At 43.6% G+C, this 24,967-nt stretch overlaps 1 protein-coding gene across 1 annotated transcript in view; it reads left to right on the plus strand.

The window, feature by feature from the left end:
- The first annotated feature begins 706 nt into the window (after nt 1-706).
- TRMO (tRNA methyltransferase O) overlaps nt 707-24,967 on the plus strand; it is a 36,032-nt gene continuing 11,771 nt past the window's right edge. The window contains exons 1-2 of the mRNA XM_044286096.1: nt 707-893; nt 7,483-7,657. Of these exons, the coding sequence (XP_044142031.1) occupies nt 875-893; nt 7,483-7,657 (194 nt within the window). The 5' untranslated portion in view covers nt 707-874. The remainder of the gene's footprint in view (nt 894-7,482; nt 7,658-24,967) is intronic.

Here is a 24,967-nt window from a genome sequence, read left to right on the forward strand (position 1 = left end):
TCCTGCTCCCCGACATCACAGTACTTTGAGCTGGCTCCCGCTTGTCAGTCGGATATCAAGTGCACTACTGCAGCCAACGACTGGCTAGAGCAGTGATGTACCACTTGGGGACATATTACTGCCGAAGGCAGTCACTGGCTGCAGCAGCACGGGTGATCATGCCCATATCTGCCTGGAAGAAAAATAAGCTGGGGGACCATAAGGCCTCATGCACACAACCGTAGTTTTGGTCTGCATTTTGTGTGTCAGATGTGGACCCACTGTGTGCTGTTCGCATCTGCACATCCGTTTCACGGCCCCCCAAAAAAGATAGAACATGTCCTATTCTTCTCCATTTTGCAGACACGGATAGGCAGTTCTAACAGAGGGCAGAAGTACTGATGTAGAAAATAGGCAGTATCCATGCGGATCCACAACTAGCAGTGTGCATGAGGCCTAAAATGGATGGATGGGATCACAGTGTTGGGGAGCAGGTAATGGTATGGCGCTTTCATTAGGGGAGGCAGGCTTTGGGGTATAAGTAACCTGTAAGCTAGCATATAGACACAGCAAACCAAAAGGATATCTGTGGCTAGCACCTTGATGTTGGGGACCCCACCCAGGATTATGAGGACACCTGTGTGGTGACACGTGCAGGAGCGCACACCAAACCACCTAGTCACTCTGTCAGGGCGGGGCGAAGGAGTGACTTCCGCCTCGTCACGTGACTGGGCATGAGGCGCGCGCTGCGTTGGGTTGCACCACACACTCTCCAGGAAGAGTCCGAGCACAGAGATAATAGAGAAGCACTGTCCTCGCCTGTCACCTACAGGGCAGCGGGCGGAAAACTAGTGTATACGGGAAAAGTACGCGAAAGAAGCTTACAGAGTCCGTCATGTGCTCGCTTGAGACAGGTAACCAATCAGTGAGCGGCTTCCCTGACATGTGATCCGCGTCCAGCCACAGCCATTTTTAGTGTGGGCTCTGCAGAAGTAGCTGTATGTAAATAGGTCTTTTCCTATGATTAGTCCATAGATAGCCATCCATTCACTTATTCAGCACTGATTTCTGTCAGTATACTCAGTTTTTTCACTTTCTGTTCCCTAATATCAGATGAGATATTATATATTGATGAGGATAGGCCATCAGTATATACTGCCTAGTCAGAATGCAGGCAGCACCGTACTGCAATCATTCACATGCTATGTTTGTCCCCAGCCTTAAAGGAGTTGTCCAACAAAATAAAAAAAAACTGACAAGCCCTACAATTGCTTAAAATAACAAATGCTATTATATTGAGCCCTTTCCTCAGCGGGTTCTCTGTGGTGCTGATCCGGTCCTGCTTTTTGTACAACCTGCAGCAGGATGGGCCATGATACAGCAAGTGACCTCTGCAGCCAGTGACTGTCCCCAGTAGTCTATCCCTGAGGACAGTGATTGGCTGCAGCGGTGACGTTCCGTACACCTTCATGTCCCTGTGACGTGCAGCTGTACCGAACCTGGATAAAAGAATAACGCAAAGCGATAGACCCTTTTCAAAGTGAAATTGTAAATGGCAGCTGCGGCGACATGCTTTCCTAATGAGCTCGCATCCATGTGGTCTAGAGACATAGGGGAGAATTTATCAAGACTGGCATTTTATACTTATCTTGATCTAGTTTCTGCCAGCATGAGACACAGTGGCGTGCCTAGGGGGGTGTGGGCGGCCCTCAGGGGGGTGCCAGAAGCAATGAGCGCTTCAATCAATACAGATACATACTGCGACGGGCACTGGAGAGCATAGTTCCCTGCCCCGCCGCCATAGGCTTCAGTAGTGAAATCTCGACGCAGGCGTGTGTGATGACATCATCGCGCGCGCCTGTGCCGGCGAGACACAGCAGCACAGTGAAGTGTGCGCGCCTCCCTCTGCGAGCAAGTGTCTGGACATAGGTGAGTATTTAGCTTTTTTTATTTTATGTGCCAACTTTGGGGGAAAAATATTATGTTGGGATACTGTGTGGGGGCAAATTATTATGGGAGGGATTACTATGTGGGGGGAAAACTATTATATGGCGAATGTGGGGGAAATTACTGTGTGGGGGCAGTGTTGGGGAAATTACCGTGTGTGGGAAGCTACTGTATGGGGACAGTGTGGGGGAAAGTACTGTGTGGGGCAAATTATTATATATGGGGGCAGTGTGGGGCAAATTACTGTGTGGGGGAAGCTACTGTATGGGGCAGTGGGGGGGAACTACTGTGGGGGAAATTACTGTGTGGGGGGTCAAATTACGTACTATGGGGGGATTACGATATGGGGCGGTGTGGGGGGCGTTGCTATTGGGGAGGCACTGTAGGGGCAATTCTATTATTTCTGGGGACACTATACAGGGATTATTACCCGGAGCACAATATTGGGTGTTATTATTACTGGGGTACTCTAGGGGACATTATAACTGCTGTGGACACTATAGGAACATTTGGGGTAATTTATCAAACTGGTGTAAAGCAGAACCGGCTCAGGTGCCCATAGCAGCCAATCAGATTCCACCTTTCATTTTTGACAGCTCTTTTGGAAATCCAGTTCTACTTTACACCAGTTTGATAAATAACCGCAATTATGTCTACTGGGGTCACAATTTTTTTGTTTTGCAGTATAGTACCTGGGGCATTGGGGGGCACAACGGGCACAGTATTGGGGGTGGCAGCAGGATGACACTGTGGGGACACCAGGATGGGGAGGTTGATGGAAAAATTGAGAAATCTAACTGTTATAAACTCTGTAGAGATGAGATGTGGATGACAGAATTTGTCATGGTGGTCTAACGGAGGAGTAGAGGAAAGAGAAGGTCTACATGCCAGGAGATGTCCCTGGTGGTCAAGAGGTGTGTGGTCAAGTATTGTGGGGGTTGGCAGAGAAATACCCTAGGCACGCCACTGATGAGACATGCCTCTTTTGGTGCCTCCCAGGAGGTCTGCGTGCAAGAAACAGAAAAATATTCAACTTTTCTGCAACAGAAAGCTTAATAACCCCCGGAACCCCCCCCCCCCCCCCCAATAGTGCCATGACTGCACCACACTGGTGCATTTGTCCCAGTGCTCTGACCTTGCATACCTATGATGCCTAACCACTTGGATGTGACATTTTTCATTTAGCCGAGGAGACGAAAAAGCCTGTCTGCCCGTTGGTTGTTGTTGCTGACGACAGACCTTTTCAAGAATCTGCCGTGCTCCACAGAAATTCCAATGCTTATGACTAGAGATAAGTGACTTTCATGTTATAAAATTTGTTCACGCTTCGTTTGGTGGTAAAAGCAGAATTGCATTATGGATTCTGTTACCACGGACCATAATGCAATTCTATGACGGAATGCCTTTATAGGCATTCCGTTATTCATGCCGTCATAATAGAAGTCTATGGGCTGCAAAACGGATTAGTCCGGTTTCCGTTATGCAGTAGAGGACTCTCCTGCGAAACGGAACGGATCCGTTTTGCAGCCCATAGACTTCTATTATGAATAACGGAATGCATTCCATCATAGAATTGCGTTATGGTCCGTGGTAACGGAATCCATAACACAATTCTGCTTTTACCACCAAACGAAGCGTGAACGAATTTCAGAATATGAAATTCGCTCATCTCTACTTATTTCAACGTTTCTGAAGCCCCGTTTTCTTATAGGAAATTCTTAGCCGAAAGTGACGTTTTCTTAGACTCGGTGACTTACCGAGTCCCTTGCAGGAGCGCTGAAGCCTCTTCTTCCGGCTGCTTAGGGAGCACGGTGACGTCACCGGCACTGATGGGCGGGCTACAGCGCTGCTCTAGCAATTAAAACGACTAGGGCAGCACTAAAGCCCTCAGAGCCGGTGACGTCATCGAACACACTGCTGGGCGGAAGCCTCTGCTGGGCAATGTGTTATTGTAAACAAAAGAGCCTTTGCCCCTGCTCCAATGCTCAAGTCAGGGGGGCTGTCTGGGTCAAAATAGAGGTTTAGATAATAAAATGTATGAATGGGCACTCATATATTGGGAATTACATAGGACAATTTTTTGGGAAATTGATTTTATTTTATCTATCAAAAGTCAATAAATTCAATAAAAAATTATGTACAATGGATAATAGAGAATATAAAATGGAGAATATAAAAATGAATCATGTATGTACACAAGTTGATCGTATCTTCTCTAGTTGTTGAATAAATAACAATAAATACACAGTGTATGTTGCCCTTGAATTTTCTGGTATGCCCTAGGGTTGGGCAGCTCCAGATGGTAAATTGCGCTGATGGTATTGCGCTAGTGGGTCTGCGCGCAGAATCAGTGAGTTAGTAAGAGCACTCTGTAGAATAAATGTAGTACACAATAAGTAAAGGGACACCTTGAGAACAAAAAACAATAACTGTGTTCTCAAAGGGTTAACAATAATCGTGTCAGATTGTTGCCAGTAATTATGTGTTAGTCATTCCATATCCATCAATCCTTGTGATCAATATATAAAAATAACATGCAATCCATATATTGTGCTCCAAAAGATATGTCCTTCAATGCTCTCCAAGCGTTTCTCTAGTGTTTGTTAGTCAGGTAAAATTCATTAGTCAGGTTAGAATCTCATGCTCCGTTTGGTAATGTCTAATATACTCACTGTTGTGAGGTCTGCATCTATTTGTGGCGTCCCACGTGGTGGTCAAGTTGGTAAGCTTGCCTCAATTGATTTTGTGCTGAGACGAAAGATGGTAGGTACCTTGTCTTAAGACCTGATCCACTTTTCCCAAATATATTCTGAATGGTACAAATGTAGACTGTTCCATATATATGTCCATATAACGTCTATTATATCTATTAAATTTTTTTTACATCTAAATACTCCCCACTGTAACAGTACCAGAATGAGGGGAAATACAAAGCCAAACTATATCTTAGGAACTATTTTTAACCTTTTGAAGACCTTATCGTGTTAATTTAGCAGGAGCAAGTGGGGTCCTGGCTGACCGACACAGCGGGGACCCTGAGGAGAAGACAGGAGCGGTTTATTACCGCTTCTGCCTTCTCCTGTGACTGCAGGAGAACACTGAATCGGATCATGGTGGAGGGAGCAGGCAGGGGCAGGAGCAGAGCTGCAGGGTCTAAGGAGACCCTGATCAGCTCTGTCTGTGTGTAATGCCCCCCACAGAGGGATGTTTTCCCCTGGAACTGGGGCTCCTGTGGAAAAAAAGTCAGTGTCCTCCAGAGGTCTTTTTTAATGACCTCCTGGGGACATACAGTCCTGATCAAAAGTTCAAGACCACTTGAAAAATGGCAAAAAATCATATTTTACATTGTTGGATCTTAACAAAGTTCCAAGTAGAGCTTCAACATGCAACATAAAGAAATGGGAGTGAGACAAAACCTTTTTTGAACATTCAATTAATTGAAAATAACGATTAAACTGAAACAGGCTGTTTTTCAGCTGATCCAAAGTTTAGGACCACATGCCTTCAAAAGGCCAAATCTGTGCAAAGATGTGGATTCATTGTCATTTTGTGTCAGGTAGTCACACGTTGTGATGGCAAAGGCCAAAAAACTCTCCCTTTTTGAACGTGGTCGAGTTGTTGAACTGCATAAGCAGGGTCTCTCACAGCGCGCCATCGCTGCTGAGGTGGGACGCAGTAAGACAGTCATTTGGAATTTCTTAAATGATCCTGAGGGTTATGGAACAAAAGTCAAGTGGAAGACCCAAAAAAATTTCATCAGCACTGAGCCGGAGGATCCAATTGGCTGTCCGTCAAGACACTGGACGATCCTCGACCCAAATTAAGGCCCTTACTGGTGCTGACTGCAGCCCCATAACCATTAGACGGCATCTGAGACTGAGGGGCTTCAAAAACAAAAAACGTCTTCAAAGACCTCGTCTCCTTGAACGCCACAGAACTGCTCGTTTGGACTTTGCAAGAGAGCACCAAACATGGGACATTCAAAGGTGGAAGAAAGTTTTATTCTGTGATGAGAATTTTTTTTTACCTTGATGGTCCTGATGGTTTCCAATGTTACTGGCATGACAAGCAGATCCCACCTTTAGATGTTTTCTAAGCGCCACAGTGGAGGGGGCGCCATAATGGTCTGGGGTGCTTTTTCCTTCAGTAGAAAAATGGAGCTTCAGGAAGTGCAGGGACGTCAGACGGCCGCTGGCTATGTCCAGATGTTGCAGAGAGCATTCCTCATGACTGAGGGCCCTCGTCTGTGTGGTAACGACTGGGTTTTTCAACAAGACAACGCTACAGTACACAATGCCCGCAGGACAAGGGACTCTTTTGGCCCATCCTGCGTGTTCCCCTGATCTAAATCCAATTCAGAACCTTTGGGGATGGATGGCAAGGGAAGTTTACGAAAATCGACAACAGTTCCAGACAGTAGATGGCCTTCGTGCGGCCGTCTTCACCACTTGGAGAAATGTTTCCACTCACCACATGGAAACGCTTGCATCAAGCATGCCTAAACGAATTGAAGTGATAAACAATAACGGCAGAGCTACTCATTACTGAGTTCATGTTTTGAAGTTGGATTTCTGTTTTGGGGGGGTTAATTTTTTTTTTTTTTTTTTTTTTTTTTTTTTTGGGGGGGAGGTGTGGTACTAAACTTTTGATCAGCCTGTTTGTTTATTCGTTGTTTTCATTAAATTGAATGCTCAAAAAATGTTTTGTCTCACTCCCATTTCTTCTTGTTGCATGTTGAAGCTCTACTTGGAACCTTGTTAAGATCCAGCCATGCTAAATATGATTTTTTGCTATTTTTCAAGTGGTCTTAAACTTTTGACCAGAACTGTATTGTGTGCCAAAATGAAATTTAAAATAGAAGTTAAAAAAAATTATAAATTTTAAATAAAATTTAAAATGCAGTCGCTAACAGAAACCGTCACCATGTCGCCCCATCTCTAACCTATACATGTTATATATGAAAATGATCGTCACAAAATAGGGAACCCATTGCAATAAATAATTTGTGTCCGTTTTAATATTTAAGAAATAAAGAGCTATAATTAAAAAAATTGCTTTTTAATAATTAGTGAGTTTCCTCCAAATTTAAACCTAAAAAATATATTCTGTCAAGTAAAAAAAAAAAAAATTTTTTTATATATATAATATGTGTAGTCAAACAAACAAGCTAGGGTCATTAAACCACGTGCACAAAATCACAAAAAGTTGCTTGGACATTCAGCCCTTTTTTGGGCTCAGTCATGAAAGGGTTAACTGGAATTTTGGAGCTGCTCAACTTTTCAGTTCATCTGTGTCCTCCACACTTTGATGTTTCTCCTGTTTCCTAGAACTTCTGCTCCTCAGGAAGAGTATATTGGAAATGGATTTAGCATTGTTTTCTAGGGGTGCCGATACATAAAGATCACTTCTGCAGTTCACCAGTCAGCTCCCTGTCTCTACGTACCTCCTGTGTAGAACATCTGTAAACCTGCGTCTTCTATACTTTGCTCTCTTGACAGTCAAATTGAGTTCTAGTTATGAGACAATTCATACATAATTTTTTTTTATTTTTGACAGGCCAAGTGTTAACCCAGCCAATTGGATACATTGAATCCTGTTTTACTGGGAAAAATGGTACTCCCAGGCAGCCTTCCATTTGCAGTTTGTCTCGTGGCTGTTTAAGAATCAGCAAGAAGATATTTAATAATCCTGAGCATTCGCTTATGGGTCTGCAGCAATTTTCCCATGTTTGGTGAGTTTTAAAGGAGTCCTGAACTAGCACTGGAAAGCTTTTCAGCAGCTCCTACTTGTATTTAGCTGAACGTGTCACCTGGCAGAGCTATACAGATACTATGAGCATATTTGGATGGAGCTGCCGATCCCTACGGCCACCAGGCGCCCTTTGTAGTATTGAATTGGTGAAGTACTAGAAGCAGTAGCTTCTGGCTGGGGTGTTTTGTACATTCCTAACTTCCAAAAATTGTGCTGCTGTGTAAAATGTAAATAAAAGCAGAATGGGATGATTTGCAAATCTCATAGACCCATATTTTATTCAAAATAGATCATAGAACACAGATGTTGAAATTGAGAAATTTTTCCGATTTCATTAAAAAAAAACTAATTTATTACTTGATGCAACACATCTAAAAAAATAAAAGTTGGGAGAGCCATTGTGTAGCATCCCCTCTTATGTTAACAACAGTCTGTAAACGTCTGGGACATGAGGAGACCAATTGCTGGAGTTTTGGGAGAGATGTCCCATTCTTATCTGATGTAGGATTTAAGCTGCTCAACAGTCCTGGGTCATCTTTGCTGGATATCTATCTTATCTGTCTTATATCTAACGTATGCACCTAAGGCCTTTCCTGAAAGAGATGTCTGGATAGGAGAATATGTTGTCCTAAAACCTCTATCTACTCTCCAGCATTGATGGTGCCTTTACAGATCTGTGAACTGCCCACACCATAGGCACCAATGCACCCCATACCATCAGAGATGCAGGCTTTTGAACTGGATGTTCCCTCCCCTCTTGAGTCTGCAGAACATGGTGTCGGTTGTTTCCAAAATTAATTTCAAATTTTGAATCCTCTAACAGAACATTTTTCCATTTTGCCTTAGGCTACTTTTACACTCTCATTTGGTGCGGATCCATCATGGATCTGCACAGATTTATCCATTCAGATAATACAACCGTCTGCATCCATTAAGAATGGATCCGTTTGTATTATCTTTAACATAGCCAAGATGGATCCGTCTTGAACACCATTGAAAGTCAATGGTGGATGGATCCATTTTCTATTGTGTCATAGAAAACGGATCCGTTCCCATTGACTTACATTGTGTGCCAGGACGGATCCATTTGGCTCAGTTTTGTCAGACAGACACCAAAACGCTGCAAGCAGTGTTTTGGTGTCCGCCTCCAAAGCGGAATGGAGACGGAACGGAGGCAAACTGATGCATTCTGAGCGAATCCTCTTCCATTCAGAATGCATTAGGGCAAAAACTGATTCGTTTTGGACCGCTTGTGAGAGCCCTGAACGGATCTCAGAAACGGAAATCGAAAACCCAGTGTGAAAGTAGCCTTAGTCTGTTTTAAATGAGCTTTGGTCCAGAGAAGACAGCAGTATCCTTGGATCGTGTTGACTTATGGCTTTTGCATGATACAGGTTTAACCTGTATCATGCAACTCATATTTGTGCCTCGCATGGTGAACTGTGTTCATAGACAGTGATTTATGGAAGTGTTCTTGAGCCCGTGCAGTCATTTCCAGTAAAGAACAGAATAACGCCTGTTTTTATGGGCTCATACACATGACCGTATGCCCTCCGACACATGCGGACCATATGTCCCGGAGCGGCATACATTGTGCGCACGGGAGCAGGGATACCTCACTCATGATATTATGAATGCTGGACAATAGCCCTGCGGGCGGCCCGATGCGCGCAGCATCATAGTAACCTATGTATGCTGCCCCGGGACATATGTCTTGGAGGGCATACGGTCGTGTGCATGAGTCCTAATGCAGTGCTGTCTGAGGCCTGTAGATCATGAGCATCCAATATTGACCATTAGCCTTGTCCCTGTCTCACATGGATTTCTCCAGGTTCTATCAATCTTTTGTAGATGATATGTACTCTAAATGGTGGGATATTCAAAGTCTGCACAATTTTACATTTGAGGAACACAGAAACAGTTTTTAGCAAATTGGTGAACCTCTGCCCATCTTTGCTTCTGAGAGACTCTGCCTCTCTAACATGCTCTTTTTATACCCAGTCAGGGTATACTTTTTGTTTACTAGTACCACTTATTTTTCCAGCCTTTTATTGCCAATGTGTTGCTGTCAAGGTAAGTTAGGTAAAATCTCACTTTAACCATTTCACATCCGGGCCATTTACCCCCTTCCTGACAGAGCCTAAGGGTCCATTCACACGTCCGTTGTTTCTTTCCTGATCTGTTCCGTTTTTTGCTGAACAGATCTGGACCAGATCTGGACCCATTCATTTTCAATGGGTCCTGAAAAAAAATCTGACATTGTGCTGTCCGTTTTTTTTCAGGACCCATTGAAAATGAATGGGTCCAGATCTGGTCCAGATCTGTTCAGCAAAAAACGGAACAGATCAGGAAACAAACAACGGACGTGTGAATAGACCCTAATTGTGCAAATCTGACATGTATCTTGTTATGTGATAATAACTTTGGAACGCTTTTATTTATCCACGCCATTCTGAGATTGTTTTCTTGTGACACATTGTACTTCATGACAGTGGTAAATTGGAGTTGATATATTTCACTTTTATTTATAAAATAATCCCAAAATTTCTAAATTCTCAATTTTCTAAATTTCAATTTCTCTGCTTTTAAAACAGAAAGTGATGCCTCATAAAATATTAATTAACATTCTCCATATGTCTACTTTATGTTGGCATCATTTTGTAAATGTCATTTTTTAGGACGTTAGAAGGCTTAGAATTTATTTTTATTCTTTACGTTTTCCAATTGTTTTAGAAAGCAACAAAACGGTATCAAGTATGGGACGCAGCCCATCGTTCATACTGGATTAATTATGCAAGTGGACAGCTGTTCTCAAAAGTTATACTCAAAGGCAATGACAGACATAAAAATGCCTATTGCTTAAATTGTTGTATACAATTATTTAACAAACACATGAAGTGTGTATTAAGGAACAAGAAATCTAGGGGGGTGGGGGGGAGGGTTAAGAAAAAAAAAAACACCTCCTTTTATATAATTTTATCTTTATGTTGTCAGCAATCGTTTGAATCCCTGGGAGTTTTGAAATGTGATCCAGTGTTGCCATGTTTTATTGAATTTAGTATCTGTACCTCTCAGAGATGCTGTCAGATCCTCCATTCTCATGACCTTCTGTATCTTGTTAATCCACATTGTTATTGTGGGGGCAAATGTTTGCCTCCACATGCAAGGGATACAAGCTCTGGCAGCATTGACCATATGTCGTATCATCAACCTCTTGTACGTAGACATGGGTATCTCGCTATGATGGAGCAGGAAGAATGCAGGTGTCTTAGGCAGAACATAGGAGGTAAATTTAGACATAATACGCCATACCTCACTCCAAAAGCCGGCTAGTACAGGACACTTCCAGAAAACATATAGCATGGACCCCCTAGTTCTTCCGCATCGCCAACATAGTGGGGAAACTATAGGGAAAATGGAACGTAACTTGGAAGGTACTCTGTACCACCTGGAAAGGATCTTGAATCCTGTTTCCTGGATATTTCTGGCTATCGATGTCTTGTGTGTAAATGTGTATATACATTCTTTCTGTTCTGGTGAAAAGGTAAGACCTAGGTCTCTTTCCCAATTGAGTGTATATGTAGGAGAAGGTTAGTTGGATGGTAAGATGAGCAGGCACTCTAGTCGGGACAGCACATGTCTAATTTCCCCCCTTGCCTCACAGATTTGTTGAAAGTCAGTTCAGTCTCTTTGGTATATAGCTGGAGGTAGTGTTGTAAAAAAAATGTTGTAGTTGTTAGGATTGCCAATCAAATGACCTAATTGATCTGCGGTGTCAGTAAGTGACTGAGAGGAGGGCCAGGAGTTGGACTTAATAAAGTGATATGCTCTAAACCTTTTATCCTTCATCAGTCTCTGGAACGGACCCTACTCTAGTCCGGGGGAAACATGGGGTTACCCAAAATCAGGAACATCAGGAAGGGAGACGGAGAAATGTCCGGTAGTTCAAGGATCGAGAAAACTGACCAAAGTGTCGGCCCTATGGTGGGGTGTGTTCGTGCCTCCAATGGTATGTGAGATCCCAACCATGGTGTTGTGGCCAACGGGGTAGGTAAAAAGCATTGCTCTACCGTTATCCATTGGTGTAGTCATCAGTTGAATAAACAATCTACCACTATCAACAGGTGTGTGGCTCGGTGATATGAAATGAACCTAGGCCTCCTCGAAGTTTGGGAATGAATAGCACTGAGCGGGTCATTCGTGGGGTTTTCCCTGCCCATATAAAGCGTGTAAGGGTAGCTAATAAAGTATTGAAAAATAATCTAGGAATGTGTATGGGCATAGTTTGTAAGAAATATAATATTCTGGGTAGAATATTCATTTTAAAAATGGAGATCTGTCCAAATCAGGTAAAGGTACCTTTTGTTCCAGCGGTCTAAGTCCATTTTTATTGCTCGTGGGGGTGGGGGGGGGGGGGGGGGTGGTTCACTGGATTAAGGTCGGATAAGTTTGAGGTTAAATGTATACCCAAATATTTAAGTGAGGATCTAGTCCATTTGAATGGAAAGTTATCTGCCGTTTTCGCGTTTAGCTTTGGTGGGAGTGTGATGTTCAGGGCTTCCGATTTTTGGAAGTTTACCTTGAAATTAGATAATTGCAAATAGTGTTTAAGTTCTTTCAAAAGGTGCGGTAGCAATATGCGAGGGTTAATGAGAAAGAAAAGGAGATCATCTGCGTATGCGGCTACTTTATGCAACATTCCCCAGATCTGTATCCCAGTTATGTTGTATCTAGCTCTTATGTGACCCAGTAGTGGTTCTAGGCAGAGGATAAATATCAAGGGAGATAGGGGACACCCCTGTCTCATACCATTTCTTATTGAGAAGGGTGCTAAGAACTGGCCGTTCACCTTGACTGATGCTGTGGGATTCAAATATAAGTTGTGAATGCGAGCCATCATTGCCTCCCCCAACCCCACATGCTCCAATGTTTCAAACATTAAGGTCCAGTCAACCCTGTCAAACGCATTGTTGGAGTCGGTTGAGAGAAGAAACACAGAGGTTTTAGATGTGATCGCATGGTATATAATATTTAGAGCCCTAGTGGTGTTATCCCGGGCTTCCCTCAAGTGCATGAAGCCAGTCTGATCTAATTGAATGAGTTGATGCATGTGTGTAATAAGGCGAGTACCTAGAATCTTGCAAATTATACAGGGATTCGGTAGTACAATCTAAAGGCTTCAGCTATCTTTTGGGGCAAAGTCACACGTTGACCAGAACTATCCACAAGAAATGGCAAATAGGAGTGTATTCTAGTCTTGTGTAGTGCCCTTGCTAGGGTCCTTTCGGGTTTGTTCCCATGTTCATAATAGTGTCTATGGCATTTAACTAAGGTTGCTTTTGCTTTAGACATACACAAGGATCGGACCTGCTCTCTGTTGTGTCAATTCGACTCCCAATTGTTTGTCCTGTGTGGACATATGTTGTTCCAGATTGTGTATTTTGGATATGAGGTCAGTTAGTACTGCCGCCCTTTCTTTTTTAAATTGGGGTTCCCAGTTTAATAAATGTACCCCTGATATAACATTTGTGTGCCTCCCAAACTGTAAGGGAATTTCTGTCTGAGGTTGCGTTGAGGGAGAAGTCAGTCGAGTCTTTCCGAACCTCTGTTGTAACCTGTAGGTCTTGCAACAGAGAGTCGTTCAAGTGCCAGTGCCACGCTCTAGCGTTAAAGGTCGGTAGTGTAAGTGTCACTCGATCTGTACTCCCGTCAGTTGTTCTAGTCTGGTGTGTTGTATGAGGAAATAGTCCAGTCTAGAATGAGTTGTGGGGTTTAGAGTAAAATGTATAGTCTCTGTCTGTTGAATGTAAAAGGCGCCATGTATCTACTAATTGGTGGGCATGAAGAATTTCCTTTTAGTCTGGACTGTGTGGAATGAGGTAAGTATGATTGACCTTTGGCTGAGTCAATGGTCGGATCCATGGTGAGGTTAAAATCTCCCCCTAGTATCAGGGCGCCTTCCATGAACCGCTCCAAGGCCCATCAGTGTTTTGTCTATAAACCGGACCTGACCTGTATTGGGGGCATATATTGTTGCTAAGGTAGTCACCGTACCAGCCAGCCTACCTCTCACGGAGATGTATCTGCCCGCTCCATCAGTGCAGAGGTCGATCGGGTTCCAGGAAACGGTGTTGGAAATGAGAACGCACACACCTTTGGTCTTGGAATCTGGCGAGGTGCAGCGATAGACATGAGGAAACCTAGCATTGGTAAGAGACTGGATGCCGTCCGACCGAAAGTGCGTCTCCTGTATAAATGCAACATGTGCTCTTTTCTTCCACAGTAGTCTGAGAAAGGAGGATCTTTTCTCTGGAATGTTCAAGCCCTGGACATTGAGAGAAACTATAAGTATATCTGACATGTTATAGTAATAGAAAGAGAAAGGGAAAAAAAAAAAAAGGGTGGGAGGCATGAGTGGGGGGGGGGGGCGGTGTCTGGAAGGAGGGTAGAGGGGTGAGACTAAATCTATACAGTAAACCTAAGGCCCCTTTCATATGAGCGAGTTTTCCGCACGGTTGCAATGCGTGACATGAACTATATTCTGCGTTTTTTACGCAACGCTGGCCCCATAGAAGTGAATGGGGCTGCGCGAAAATTGCATTGCATTCTCAAGCAAGCGTGGATGCAATGCTTTTTTCACTGATGGTTGCTAAAAGATGTTGTTTGTAAACCTTCCTTTTTTTTATCACGCACATGAAAAACCCATCGAAACGCATTGCACCAGCGCGGAAAAAACTGAACGCAATCTCAAAACTGACTAAACTTGCTTTCAAAATGGTGCGAGTTTCACTGAACGCATCTGGAGCCAATCCGTCATGCTCGCGTGTAAGAGGCCTAAAGGTTAGTTATAACTTTATTTAACTGTGGTTCACCCACTTCGGCTGTAACTACAGCCACAAGGGGCTAAGTAACACAGTGCCCTAGTGGGGGAAAGTGGAACGACTGACCAATCAAAGGGACATCCATTGACCAATATGGAAACTAGGGTTATCTGCTTGGGGAAATCCTGATCTATTGGATGAGTGGGTTGGTAAAGAGGGGAGACACGATCATAATGTGGATAACTAGGCTCTAGTGACTTAATTATTGCTGCAAGTCCCCCTCTCGTCTCCTCAGATGTAAAGAGGACACTGGCTCAAAAAGGTTCTTCAGTGAGATATACTGGATATCTTGCAAGACTTGTTTCAGACAGAAAGTCTTCTATTAACCAACTCCGTGTCTCAGCTTCAGCGGGGTGGTACTTGATGTTGTATTGTAGAGAGACATTGTGGATGGGTCCAATTGCTTCCAAGACGTCCATTCGCTATACGTTGGGGAATAGGTGGTCGGTTTCTCCAAGTCTGTTCGTCTCTCGGGTTCAGGGCCTGAAGTAGCGGCGGTAGTGTCCAGTCTGGTATTGGAACTGGTGGGATGTTAAGGAAATGGAAGGCTTCAGGAAGGTCTGCTGGGGAGTAAATAGTCCTGGACAGTCCTCCTTGTTTGCATAGGATAATGTGGAATGGGTGGCCGCAGCAATATGATGCCCCCGCTTCCTTTATGGCTTCCGGCAATGCACGAACTAGCCTGCGCATATAGAGTGTCAGGCGGGAGACGTCCGGCAGAATGACGATTGGCGTGTCTTCATAGAGAATCTCTCATTTTCTCCCAAGCCCCATGTAGGATATCCTCCTTCACCTTGTAGAAGTGTACCCGGCAGATTACATCACTGGGTTTGTCTGAGTCCCTGTTCCTTGGACCTACTGTTCTATGTACTCTGTCTAGTTCGGTCTCAGTTCCCGGTGTTTTGTCTAACACCTAGTTAAAGATGGATACTACTGTGTCGTACAATAAGTCACTAGTGACTGTTTCTGGAATATTTAGGATTTTAAGGTTATTACAGCGTCCCCTGTTTTCCACATCGTCAAGGTGAAGAGAAAAATCCTTCAGTTGAGTAGTATGAGTCTCTATGGTGGTAGATAAAGAGGATATTGCAGAAGCTGAGGCCGAGTATTGCTGTTCCAATTAAGTAACCCTATCATTCAGGGATTATACGGACTCATGGACTGCCTGTAGGGCCTGTGCCTTTTTAGCCTCTGAGTGTCGCTTGTGTTTCCAGGTCTGATCTGGTGGGAAGTGCCCTCACCATCTCCCAAAGCTCTGCCAATGTGCGATCCAGGAAAGTTGGGGGGGGGGGGGGGGGGGGTAGAGCCCCCATGTATGCTGTCAGGTGGCTGTGAGGGTGTAACAAAAATTGATTTGACTAAGTGAAGGTGTCTAAGCCACCGCCATGAAGGTGGTCGGTACCTGTTCAGCGGTTTGAGCTACCGCACTGACGTCCCTCTGTAGATCTCTACTGGAGCAAGCTCGCTGCCCCCATGTGTGTTCAGGTGGTCTCCTCCTGGTAGAGGGGCAGAGACTGGTGGTTAGAGGCAAGCGAGTCTCTGTTCCTTGCGGAGTGGCTCCTTGGCACGCGACCGCTGGTGTAAAGGGCGGATGAGGTGCCGCTGTTGCAGCTGTTGTTGAGGTTTCTGGGTGTGCCGACTCCGGCGGTCCGGAGCGCAGGTATCTGCTGATTTGAATGTTCAGGACTGGCCACTGACTGACTCCGCCATGCTGAAGCCACGCCCCCCTTCCCCAAACAAAACTCAATATTTATTACCATGATTCTGCGGTTTACAGAAACACCCCACATGTGGTCGTAAACTGATATAAGGGCACATGGCAGGGCGCAGAAGAAAAGGAGCGCTGTATGGTTTTTGGAAGGCAGATTTTGCTGAACTGGTTTTTAGATGCCATGTCCCATTTGATGCACCCTTGCAGTAGAAACTCCCAAAAAGTGACCCCATACTGGAAAAGGTGCCAGTTTTATTGGTACTATTTTGGGGTACATATGATTTTTAATTGCTCTATATTATGTTTTTTTTTTTGTGAGGTAACCAAAAAATTGCTGTTTTGGCACTTTATTTTTTATTTTTTACAACATTTATCTGACAGGGTAGATCATGTGCTATTTTTTATAGAGCAGGTTGTTACGGACACAATAATATCAAATATGTCTGCTTTCTTTGTTTGTTTCAGTTCTACATAATAAAGCATTTTTGAAAAAAAGAAAATGTTTTGTCTCCATTTTCTGAATGCCATATATTTATTTATTTATTTTTTTTCTGCTGATCATCTTGGCCAGGGGCTCGTATTTATTATTTTCAGAGAGTTGATATTTTTTGCTACCATTTTTAAGTACATATGATTTTTTGATCATTCATTATTACACTTTATCGGGCAAGGTGACCAAAAAATTGGTTGTTTTTAGCACAGTTTTTATTTATTTTTACAGTGTTCATCTGATTGGTTAGGTCATGTAACATTTTTATAGAGCAGATCGTTACGGACGTTGAAATACCTAATATGTATACTTTTTCTTATTTAAGTTTTGCACAATAATAGCATTTTTGAAACAAAAAAATGATGTTTTAGTGTATCCATAGTCTGAGAGCCATAGCTTTTTATTTTTTGACCAATTGTTTTAGTTGGGATCTCATTTTGTGCAGGATGAGGTGACGATTTGATTGGTACTAGTTGGGGGGGCAGATGCCTTTTTTGATCACTTGGAGTTGCACTTTTTGTGATGTGAGGTGATTCTCGGCCTGATAGAACGTTGAATAAGAAAATAATAAACTCTTTATTAAACTCAATCAAAAGCGGGGTATAGATAAAATCAGGCATACAGGGAATAAGAAGTGCGGAGAGGGATCAAGTGATAGACCATCCGACACTCTGAAAGCCTGACTAATAAACTGTGAGTCGGGCTGTAACTCGGTATTGGAGCACACTGATCAACGTGTAGCCTGTACCCACTAGGTAATAATAACACTACACTCAATACAGGGACTAACAGTACTGATCTAATCCACTTGACAACTTTTATTGCTCATGTGTTTGAGCCATACAGTGGATAGTCAGTACACTTAAGGCTGCTATACTCACTCTACGCGTTTCTACATGACTCTTATATGTCATGCGTCATCAGGAGCGAACAAAATTCGTCACCGTGTCAGATTAGATGAAGCTACTGCACTGTAGCGTGCATACACCGGCGCTGTGATGGCCTTATGCGGCCATACATACACGCCGGATATAAATAATTTAACACCCGCCCCCAGAGGGTGTGTACCGGCGTCAGTCACCAATCAGGGATAGAGGCGCGTCCTCCGACGCGCTCCCTGACGTGGCCGTCTCACAATGCAGCATGATACACTCACGGGGAGGAGCGCCAATATGCTCAATTGTATGGGGACAATCGTAATGTGGTATGTATATTCAAGTGACATCGCGATGAAGAATTGGACAGGATATAAGGAAGAGGCCAATATAAGAGAACTGACACAGTTTAATGCATCAGATACAAACACAGACAGCCATATTTTTTTTATTTTTATTGAACACACAAAGTCAATTATGATGTCAATCTTTGTACACATATCATGACACAATGTACATCAGTAATGTTGATAATGACACAAAAGTGACACGACTTTGCACAATAAAAGAATAAAGACAATAACACAATAAACTTCTATGCTGTATACAATCCTTTGCTTGTTCTTTCCTAGACAAGAGATATTTGCATGGTTGTGTAAAATCTTCTATTACACCCCCCCTCATAATTTCCATTACATTCACCTGCACCAACTATTTCCGCATGTCAAGGTGTTTTATACTTATCCAACTTGTTCCGCATTTAGTGCTTCAGTTAGTCTTCTAGCAGAATAAGCTGTCCTAGAGGACGCACACCACGTTCCCCACACTTTTTGAAATTTGGGCGAGCAGCCCCTATTCTTATACACTATGTTTTCATATGGTATGACATTGTTAACCAGTTGTTTCCACTGCGTAAGAGTGGGTGCCCTGTCCCCCATCCATCTCATGGCTATTGCCTTACGTGCTAAAAATAATGTCTCTCTCAAAAAAATCCTAGTGTGATGCGGATGTACAGTTTCGTCTAGTATTCCAAATATGCAAATTTTCGGGTCTAGTTAGAGTGCGTTGCCTATAAGATCTGAGAGCAAGTTTGTAACTTCACCCCAAAACGTTTGTAAAACTGGGCACGCCCAGATGAGGTGCCAAAAATCAGCGCCCTCTGACGTGCACCTATGGCATTCAGAGTGTGTACGTCTGCCTATTCTGAATAGTCTGGACGGAGTCAAGTAACTTTGGTGTATTATACATACTTGAATAAATTTGTTATTTATGGCTGGCGACACTAATGTGGGGGATTCCAGCACATCCTCTATTTCTTCTTTGGACAAGTCAGGAATCACAGCTTTCCATTTATCTAAAGCTAACATAGGGGTACCTTTCAACTTGACATCTAAGAGGTGAGTGTATAATGCTGAAATGAAGCCACGTGGTCCTTGAGAGCGTATAATACCTATCATTGGAAAAGAGCAGAAGAGGACTGGGTTGTTCCGATAATGTGTCTGTAGGGCATGTCTCAACTGCAGGAATCTAAAAAATGCCTGTCTCGGTAGCTCATATTTACGGCTCATAGATTCAAAATCATTGAAAGCATTATCAGTATACAGATTTCCCATTGTGATAACCCCATGTTCCTTCCAGAATGTTTTGCCTTGTAGTATCAACAAATCAGGGAACATAGGGTTATCCCAAACTGGGGTCTCCAACAGTTCCGTCTCCACATTATGCAGACGCCTGCAGGCTGTCCACATCTGGACTGCCACTCTGTGGATCGGTAATAATTTGCGAGGAAACAATTTTGGTTGTTCCAGAACCGGCCATAGGTTAGTGAGGCCCAGAAACTCGGCCAATTGTTTCTCCTGTCTACAGAGAGGACCTTCCGGATTCAACCATGACTTAATATTCCTCAGTACAGACAGCCATATTTAAAAAGAGGAAGACATCTAGGGTGAAATAAATAAATATATATATATACCACCCCATGCGAATTGTAGGATAATTACATACAAGACACCACCACATATAGACTCCTCCCCTCTGATCCGACCCCTGTTTTCAGGCAACAACTGTCTGTACTTCTTAATGAAGCCCTGAGGGACAAGCTTATCAATAAAGCTGAATTGGACTTCCTGCTACCAAAGTTTCCGGTTCGTGCTGTGTTTTAAAGCTTACCTAAGCTTCATAAACAGAGCACCCCGATGAAAGGCAGGCCCATTGTATCCGGCATTGGTAGCCTCACGGCCAATATTAGTACATATATTGACGTGATGCTGATGCCATTTGTGGCAAGTTTACCATCCTTTGCCCGTGATACAATGGATGTCCTACAGCGCCTTGAGGGTATTCAATGTGATGAAGATACGTGGCTTGCTAGCCTAGATGTGGAGGCCTTGTACCGCTCCATTCCACATGACACCGGTTGTGTAGCTGTGCGGGCCTTCCTACAACAGAGGGGTGAACATTTTTACAACACCTTCGTGATGGAGCTATTGGACTTTGTCCTGAGTCGCAATGTGTTCCTATTTGACCGTCAAATTTTCCACCAGCTCAGGGGAGTTGCGATGGGCAGTCCGTGTGCCCCCACTTATGCAAATCTCTACCTGGGCTGGTGGGAAAGAGAGGTTGTCTTCAGTGAAGCTATGGAACAGTACACGTCGTCGATATTAATCTGGATCAGATATATCGACGACTGCGATTAGCATTTTGTGTTTTTGCGTTTGTATCTGTATTTCGCCATAGCAATCTGCACCTGCTAGGGATTGTGCGGGCTGAATCCCCCATATTTTTTCTTTGTAGTATATATTGGAGGCGTGGCGATCTCCAAGCAGTCATGCACACCTGACCAGTTAGTCTGCCCTGGAGGCTGGTTTTAAAGTCAGTATAAAACTGAGTCTGCTTTTACAGCGCCTACCAGTAGCCATTTGGCTCCAGGAGAAGTATATAGTGGGCTCAGCATGCATGTTGGTACTTGCATCCCTGGATCCGATGAAAGCTGTAATGGCACCGGACGGGGTTAAAAGCAGAGTGTGCCTGGCGTGCATGCTGTACCTGCGCTCCCTGGACTTTGTGTGGCTGTCATGGCCCATAAAAGGTAGGAACTAGTGTTAGGGACCATTCATTAAGGCGACCTTGACATGGTGAGTGGCTTATTACGCTTTGGCCAAAATGTACACCAATGCCTTATTCAACATCCAGCATAAAGGCAGGGCAGAGTGCGATTGCATTTTGTGTTTTTGCGTTTGTATCTGTATATCGACGACGTGTTTATACTGTGGAAGGGGACTAAGGATTGTTTCACCCAATTCATAGCCGAGCTTAATAATCAGCTTGGTTTGTTTTTTACGTCTGACATCAATGAGCATTAAATCACGTTCTTGGATTTGACTGTTGCTATGGGGACAGATAGGAAGATCACTACGAATCTGTTCCGCAAGCAGACTGCCACTAACAGCCTGCTGAGGTGGGACAGTGGCCATCCCCTGGCCCTCAGGAGTGGCATTCCCAAAGGCCAATACCTGAGGGCCAGGAGAAACTGCTCAGAAATGGGGGATTTCAAGGTGGCTGCAAATGATCTGAGGACACTGTTTATGCGTAGAGGGTATCCTCAGCATACACTCCAAAGAGCTTACCATCACTCCATGAGTGTTAGCCGTGATCAACTACTGGTCCCCAAGCAGAAGCTCCCTGGTCAGAATATTCCAAGGATTATAGCCACGTACGATAAAGCGGAGAAACAAGTACGTGAGATCCATCAGAGGCACTGGCCCATCTTAGTCAGATCCGGACATTGGTGAATCAGTGTCAGATCGTCCCCCTATCTCATATCGGCGTAGTTCTAACATACGCGATCGTCTGGTTCATAGCACCTACCTACATCTAAGGCCTCTTTCACACTTGCGTTGTCCGGATCCGGCGTGTACTCCACTTGCCGGAATTACACGCCGGATCCGGAAAAACGCAAGTGTACTGAAAGCATTTGAAGACTGATCCGTCTTCAAAATGCTTTCAGTGTTACTATGGCAGCCAGGACGCTATTAAAGTCCTGGTTGCCATAGTAGTAGTGGGGAGCGGTATACTTACAGTCCACGCGGCTCCCGGGGCGCTCCAGAATGACGTCAGAGCGCCCCATGCGCATGGATGACGTGCCATGCGATCACGTCATCCATGCGCCTGGGGCGCCCTGACGTCACTCTGGAGCGCCCTGGGAGCCGCATGGACGGTAAGTATGCTGCTCCCCCTCTCCCCACTACACTTTACCATGGCTGCCAGGACTTTAGCGTCCCGGCAGCCATGGTGACCATTGCGAAAAAGCTAAACGTCTGATCCCGCAATGCGCCGAAACAACGTTTAGCTTAAGTCCGGATCCGGCCTTGCGGCAAGTGTTCAGGATTTTTGGCCGGAGCAAAAAGCGCAGCATGCTGCGGTATTTTCTCCGGCCAAAAAACGTTCCGTTCCAGAACTGAAGACATCCTGATGCATCCTGAACGGATTTCACTCCATTCAGAATGCATTAGAATAATCCTGATCAGGATTCTTCCGGCATAGAGCCCCGACGACGGAACTCTATGCCGGAAGACAAGAACGCAAGTGTGAAAGAGCCCTTACACCGATTACATGGCTCAAAAATACATTAACTGGGACTTTTCCATGTGGAGCATGTATTATCTGTGGTAACATCATGAAGGGGACATTCTTTACTAGTCATGTGACTAAGGAAAGATTTTCCATCAGATGTACATCAGTGGGAGTCGTGTATCTATTGACTTGCCAATGTGGTGTTCAGTATGTGGGTAAAACCAGACGTTAACTGCAGAGACGCATTGGTGAACATATACTCAATATAAAAAACAAACGTAACACATCTGTGATCATCATGGCGGTAATCCAGAGGTGCTGAAGGTCCAAGGGATTGAACACATTGTGACATCCATTTGCGGAGGGGACATTGATGTGCCGTTTCTCCGCAAAGAAACCGAATTGATATTTAAGTTAGATACTGTATACCCTAAGGGATTAAATGATGCAGTGTCATTTTCCTGCTTTATTTAAGAGATTATGGGACAGTAGATTTGGTCCATCATTTCGTCATTATCAGATGTTCGGGGCAGGACATGTAGAGTGTCCTTGAATATGTAATAATCCTACAATACGCATGGGGTGGTATATATATATATATATATATATATATATATATATATATATATATATATATATATATATATATATATATATATATATATATATATATATTTCACCCTAGATGTTTTCCTCTTTTAATATATGGTCTGTGTTTTGTATCTGATGCATTAAACTGTGTCAGTTCTCTTATATTGGCCTCTTCCTTATATCCTGTCCAATTCTTCATCGCGATGTCACTTGAATATACATACCACATTACGATTGTCCCCATACAATTGAGCATATTGGCGCTCCTCCCCGTGAGTGTATCATGCTGCATTGTGAGACGGCCACGTCAGGGAGCGCGTCGGAGGACGCGCCTCTATCCCTGATTGGTGACTGGCGCCGGTACACACCCTCTGGGGGCGGGTGTTAGATTATTTATATCCGGCGTGTATGTATGGCCGCATAAGGCCATCACAGCGCCGGTGTATGCACGCTACAGTGCAGTAGCTTCATCTAATCTGACACGGTGACGAATTTTGTTCGCTCCTGATGACGCATGACATATAAGAGTCATGTAGAAACGCGTAGAGTGAGTATAGCAGCCTTAAGTGTACTGACTATCCACTGTATGGCTCAAACACATGAGCAATAAAAGTTGTCAAGTGGATTAGATCAGTACTGTTAGTCCCTGTATTGAGTGTAGTGTTATTATTACCTAGTGGGTACAGGCTACACGTTGATCAGTGTGCTCCAATACCGAGTTACAGCCCGACTCACAGGTTATTAGTCAGGCTTTCAGAGTGTCGGATGGTCTATCACTTGATCCCTCTCCGCACTTCTGATTCCCTGTATGCCTGATTTTATCTATACCCCGCTTTTGATTGAGTTTATTATTTTCTTATTCAACGTTCTATCAGGCTGAGAATCTATTATTCTAGTGAACGTGTACCGCCATAATTACTTTATACTGTGAAGTGATGTGAGGTGACAAAAATGTCTTTTGAGACAGTTTTTATTTTTTATGGAGTTTATCGGATGGGGTGGATCATGTGATATATTTATATAGCCGGTCGTTACGGACGCGGCAATAACAAATGTCTATTTTATTTATTTTGTTCTATTTTTAACATATTATTATTTTATTTTATTTTTATTTTTTTATCAATTGGGGAATTTTATTTTTTACATGTAAAACCTTTTTTTTTAATTTTTTTTTCCATTTATATCCTATGGGCGGATGTAAAGTGGTTAAAGGGATTGTCCACTTTTTACTATTGATGACCTCAAGATAGGTCATCATTATCAGATCTGCAGGAGTCTGATTCCCAGCACCCCTGCCGATCACCTGTTTGAAGTGAAGGCAGCGCTGCCTTCTCTGCTTCGTTTACCTGCTCGCTGCAGCAATTGCAGTGGTGAGCAGAGTAATTACAAATATGGCGTCCCCATTCACTTTTATGGGATGGCTCTGTCTGTTCAAATGAATACTACAGAACTGTCCCATAGAAGTGATTGGGGACATAATACTTGTAATTACATCTGTTCACCACTGCAATTGCTGCGGAGAGTCGGTAAACAGAGCAGAGAAGGCAGTGCTGCTTTCTCTTCAAACAGCTGATCAGCTGACCCCTGCCAATTAGACTAGGGGTCCATTCACACGTCCGTTGTTTCTTTCCTGATCTGTTCCGTTTTTTGCGGAACAGATCTGGACCCATTCATTTTCAATGGGTCCTGAAAAAAATCGGACAGCACAATGTCTGATTTTTTTTTTTCTTTCTTTTTTTTTTCTTTTTTAGGACCCATTGAAAATGAATGGGTCCAGATCTGTTCAGCAAAAAACGGAACAGATCAGGAAAGAAACAACGGATGTGTGAATGGACCCTTATCCTGAGGATAGATCATGAATCATCATTAATGGTAAAAAGTGGACAACCCCGTTAAAGGCTATGCACACCTTTTGGGGGCAATTATTTTTATTATTGCATTTTACTCATTTTCGATCTGAAAATTATTTTTAAATTAGTCTTTATTAAAAAAAATATATGGCGTCCTTTTTTCTGTAGAGAGCTGACATGCTCTAGTGCAGGCATCTCAAACTCATGGCCCTCCAGCTGTTTCAAAACTACAACTCCCAACATGCCCGGACAGCCTACAGGTATCATCCTACAGCAGGGCATTGTGGGAGTTGTAGTTTTACAACAGCTGGAGGGCCGCG

Source organism: Bufo gargarizans, chromosome 1 (assembly GCF_014858855.1).
Source record: "Bufo gargarizans isolate SCDJY-AF-19 chromosome 1, ASM1485885v1, whole genome shotgun sequence".
Taxonomy (NCBI): Eukaryota; Metazoa; Chordata; class Amphibia; order Anura; family Bufonidae; genus Bufo; species Bufo gargarizans.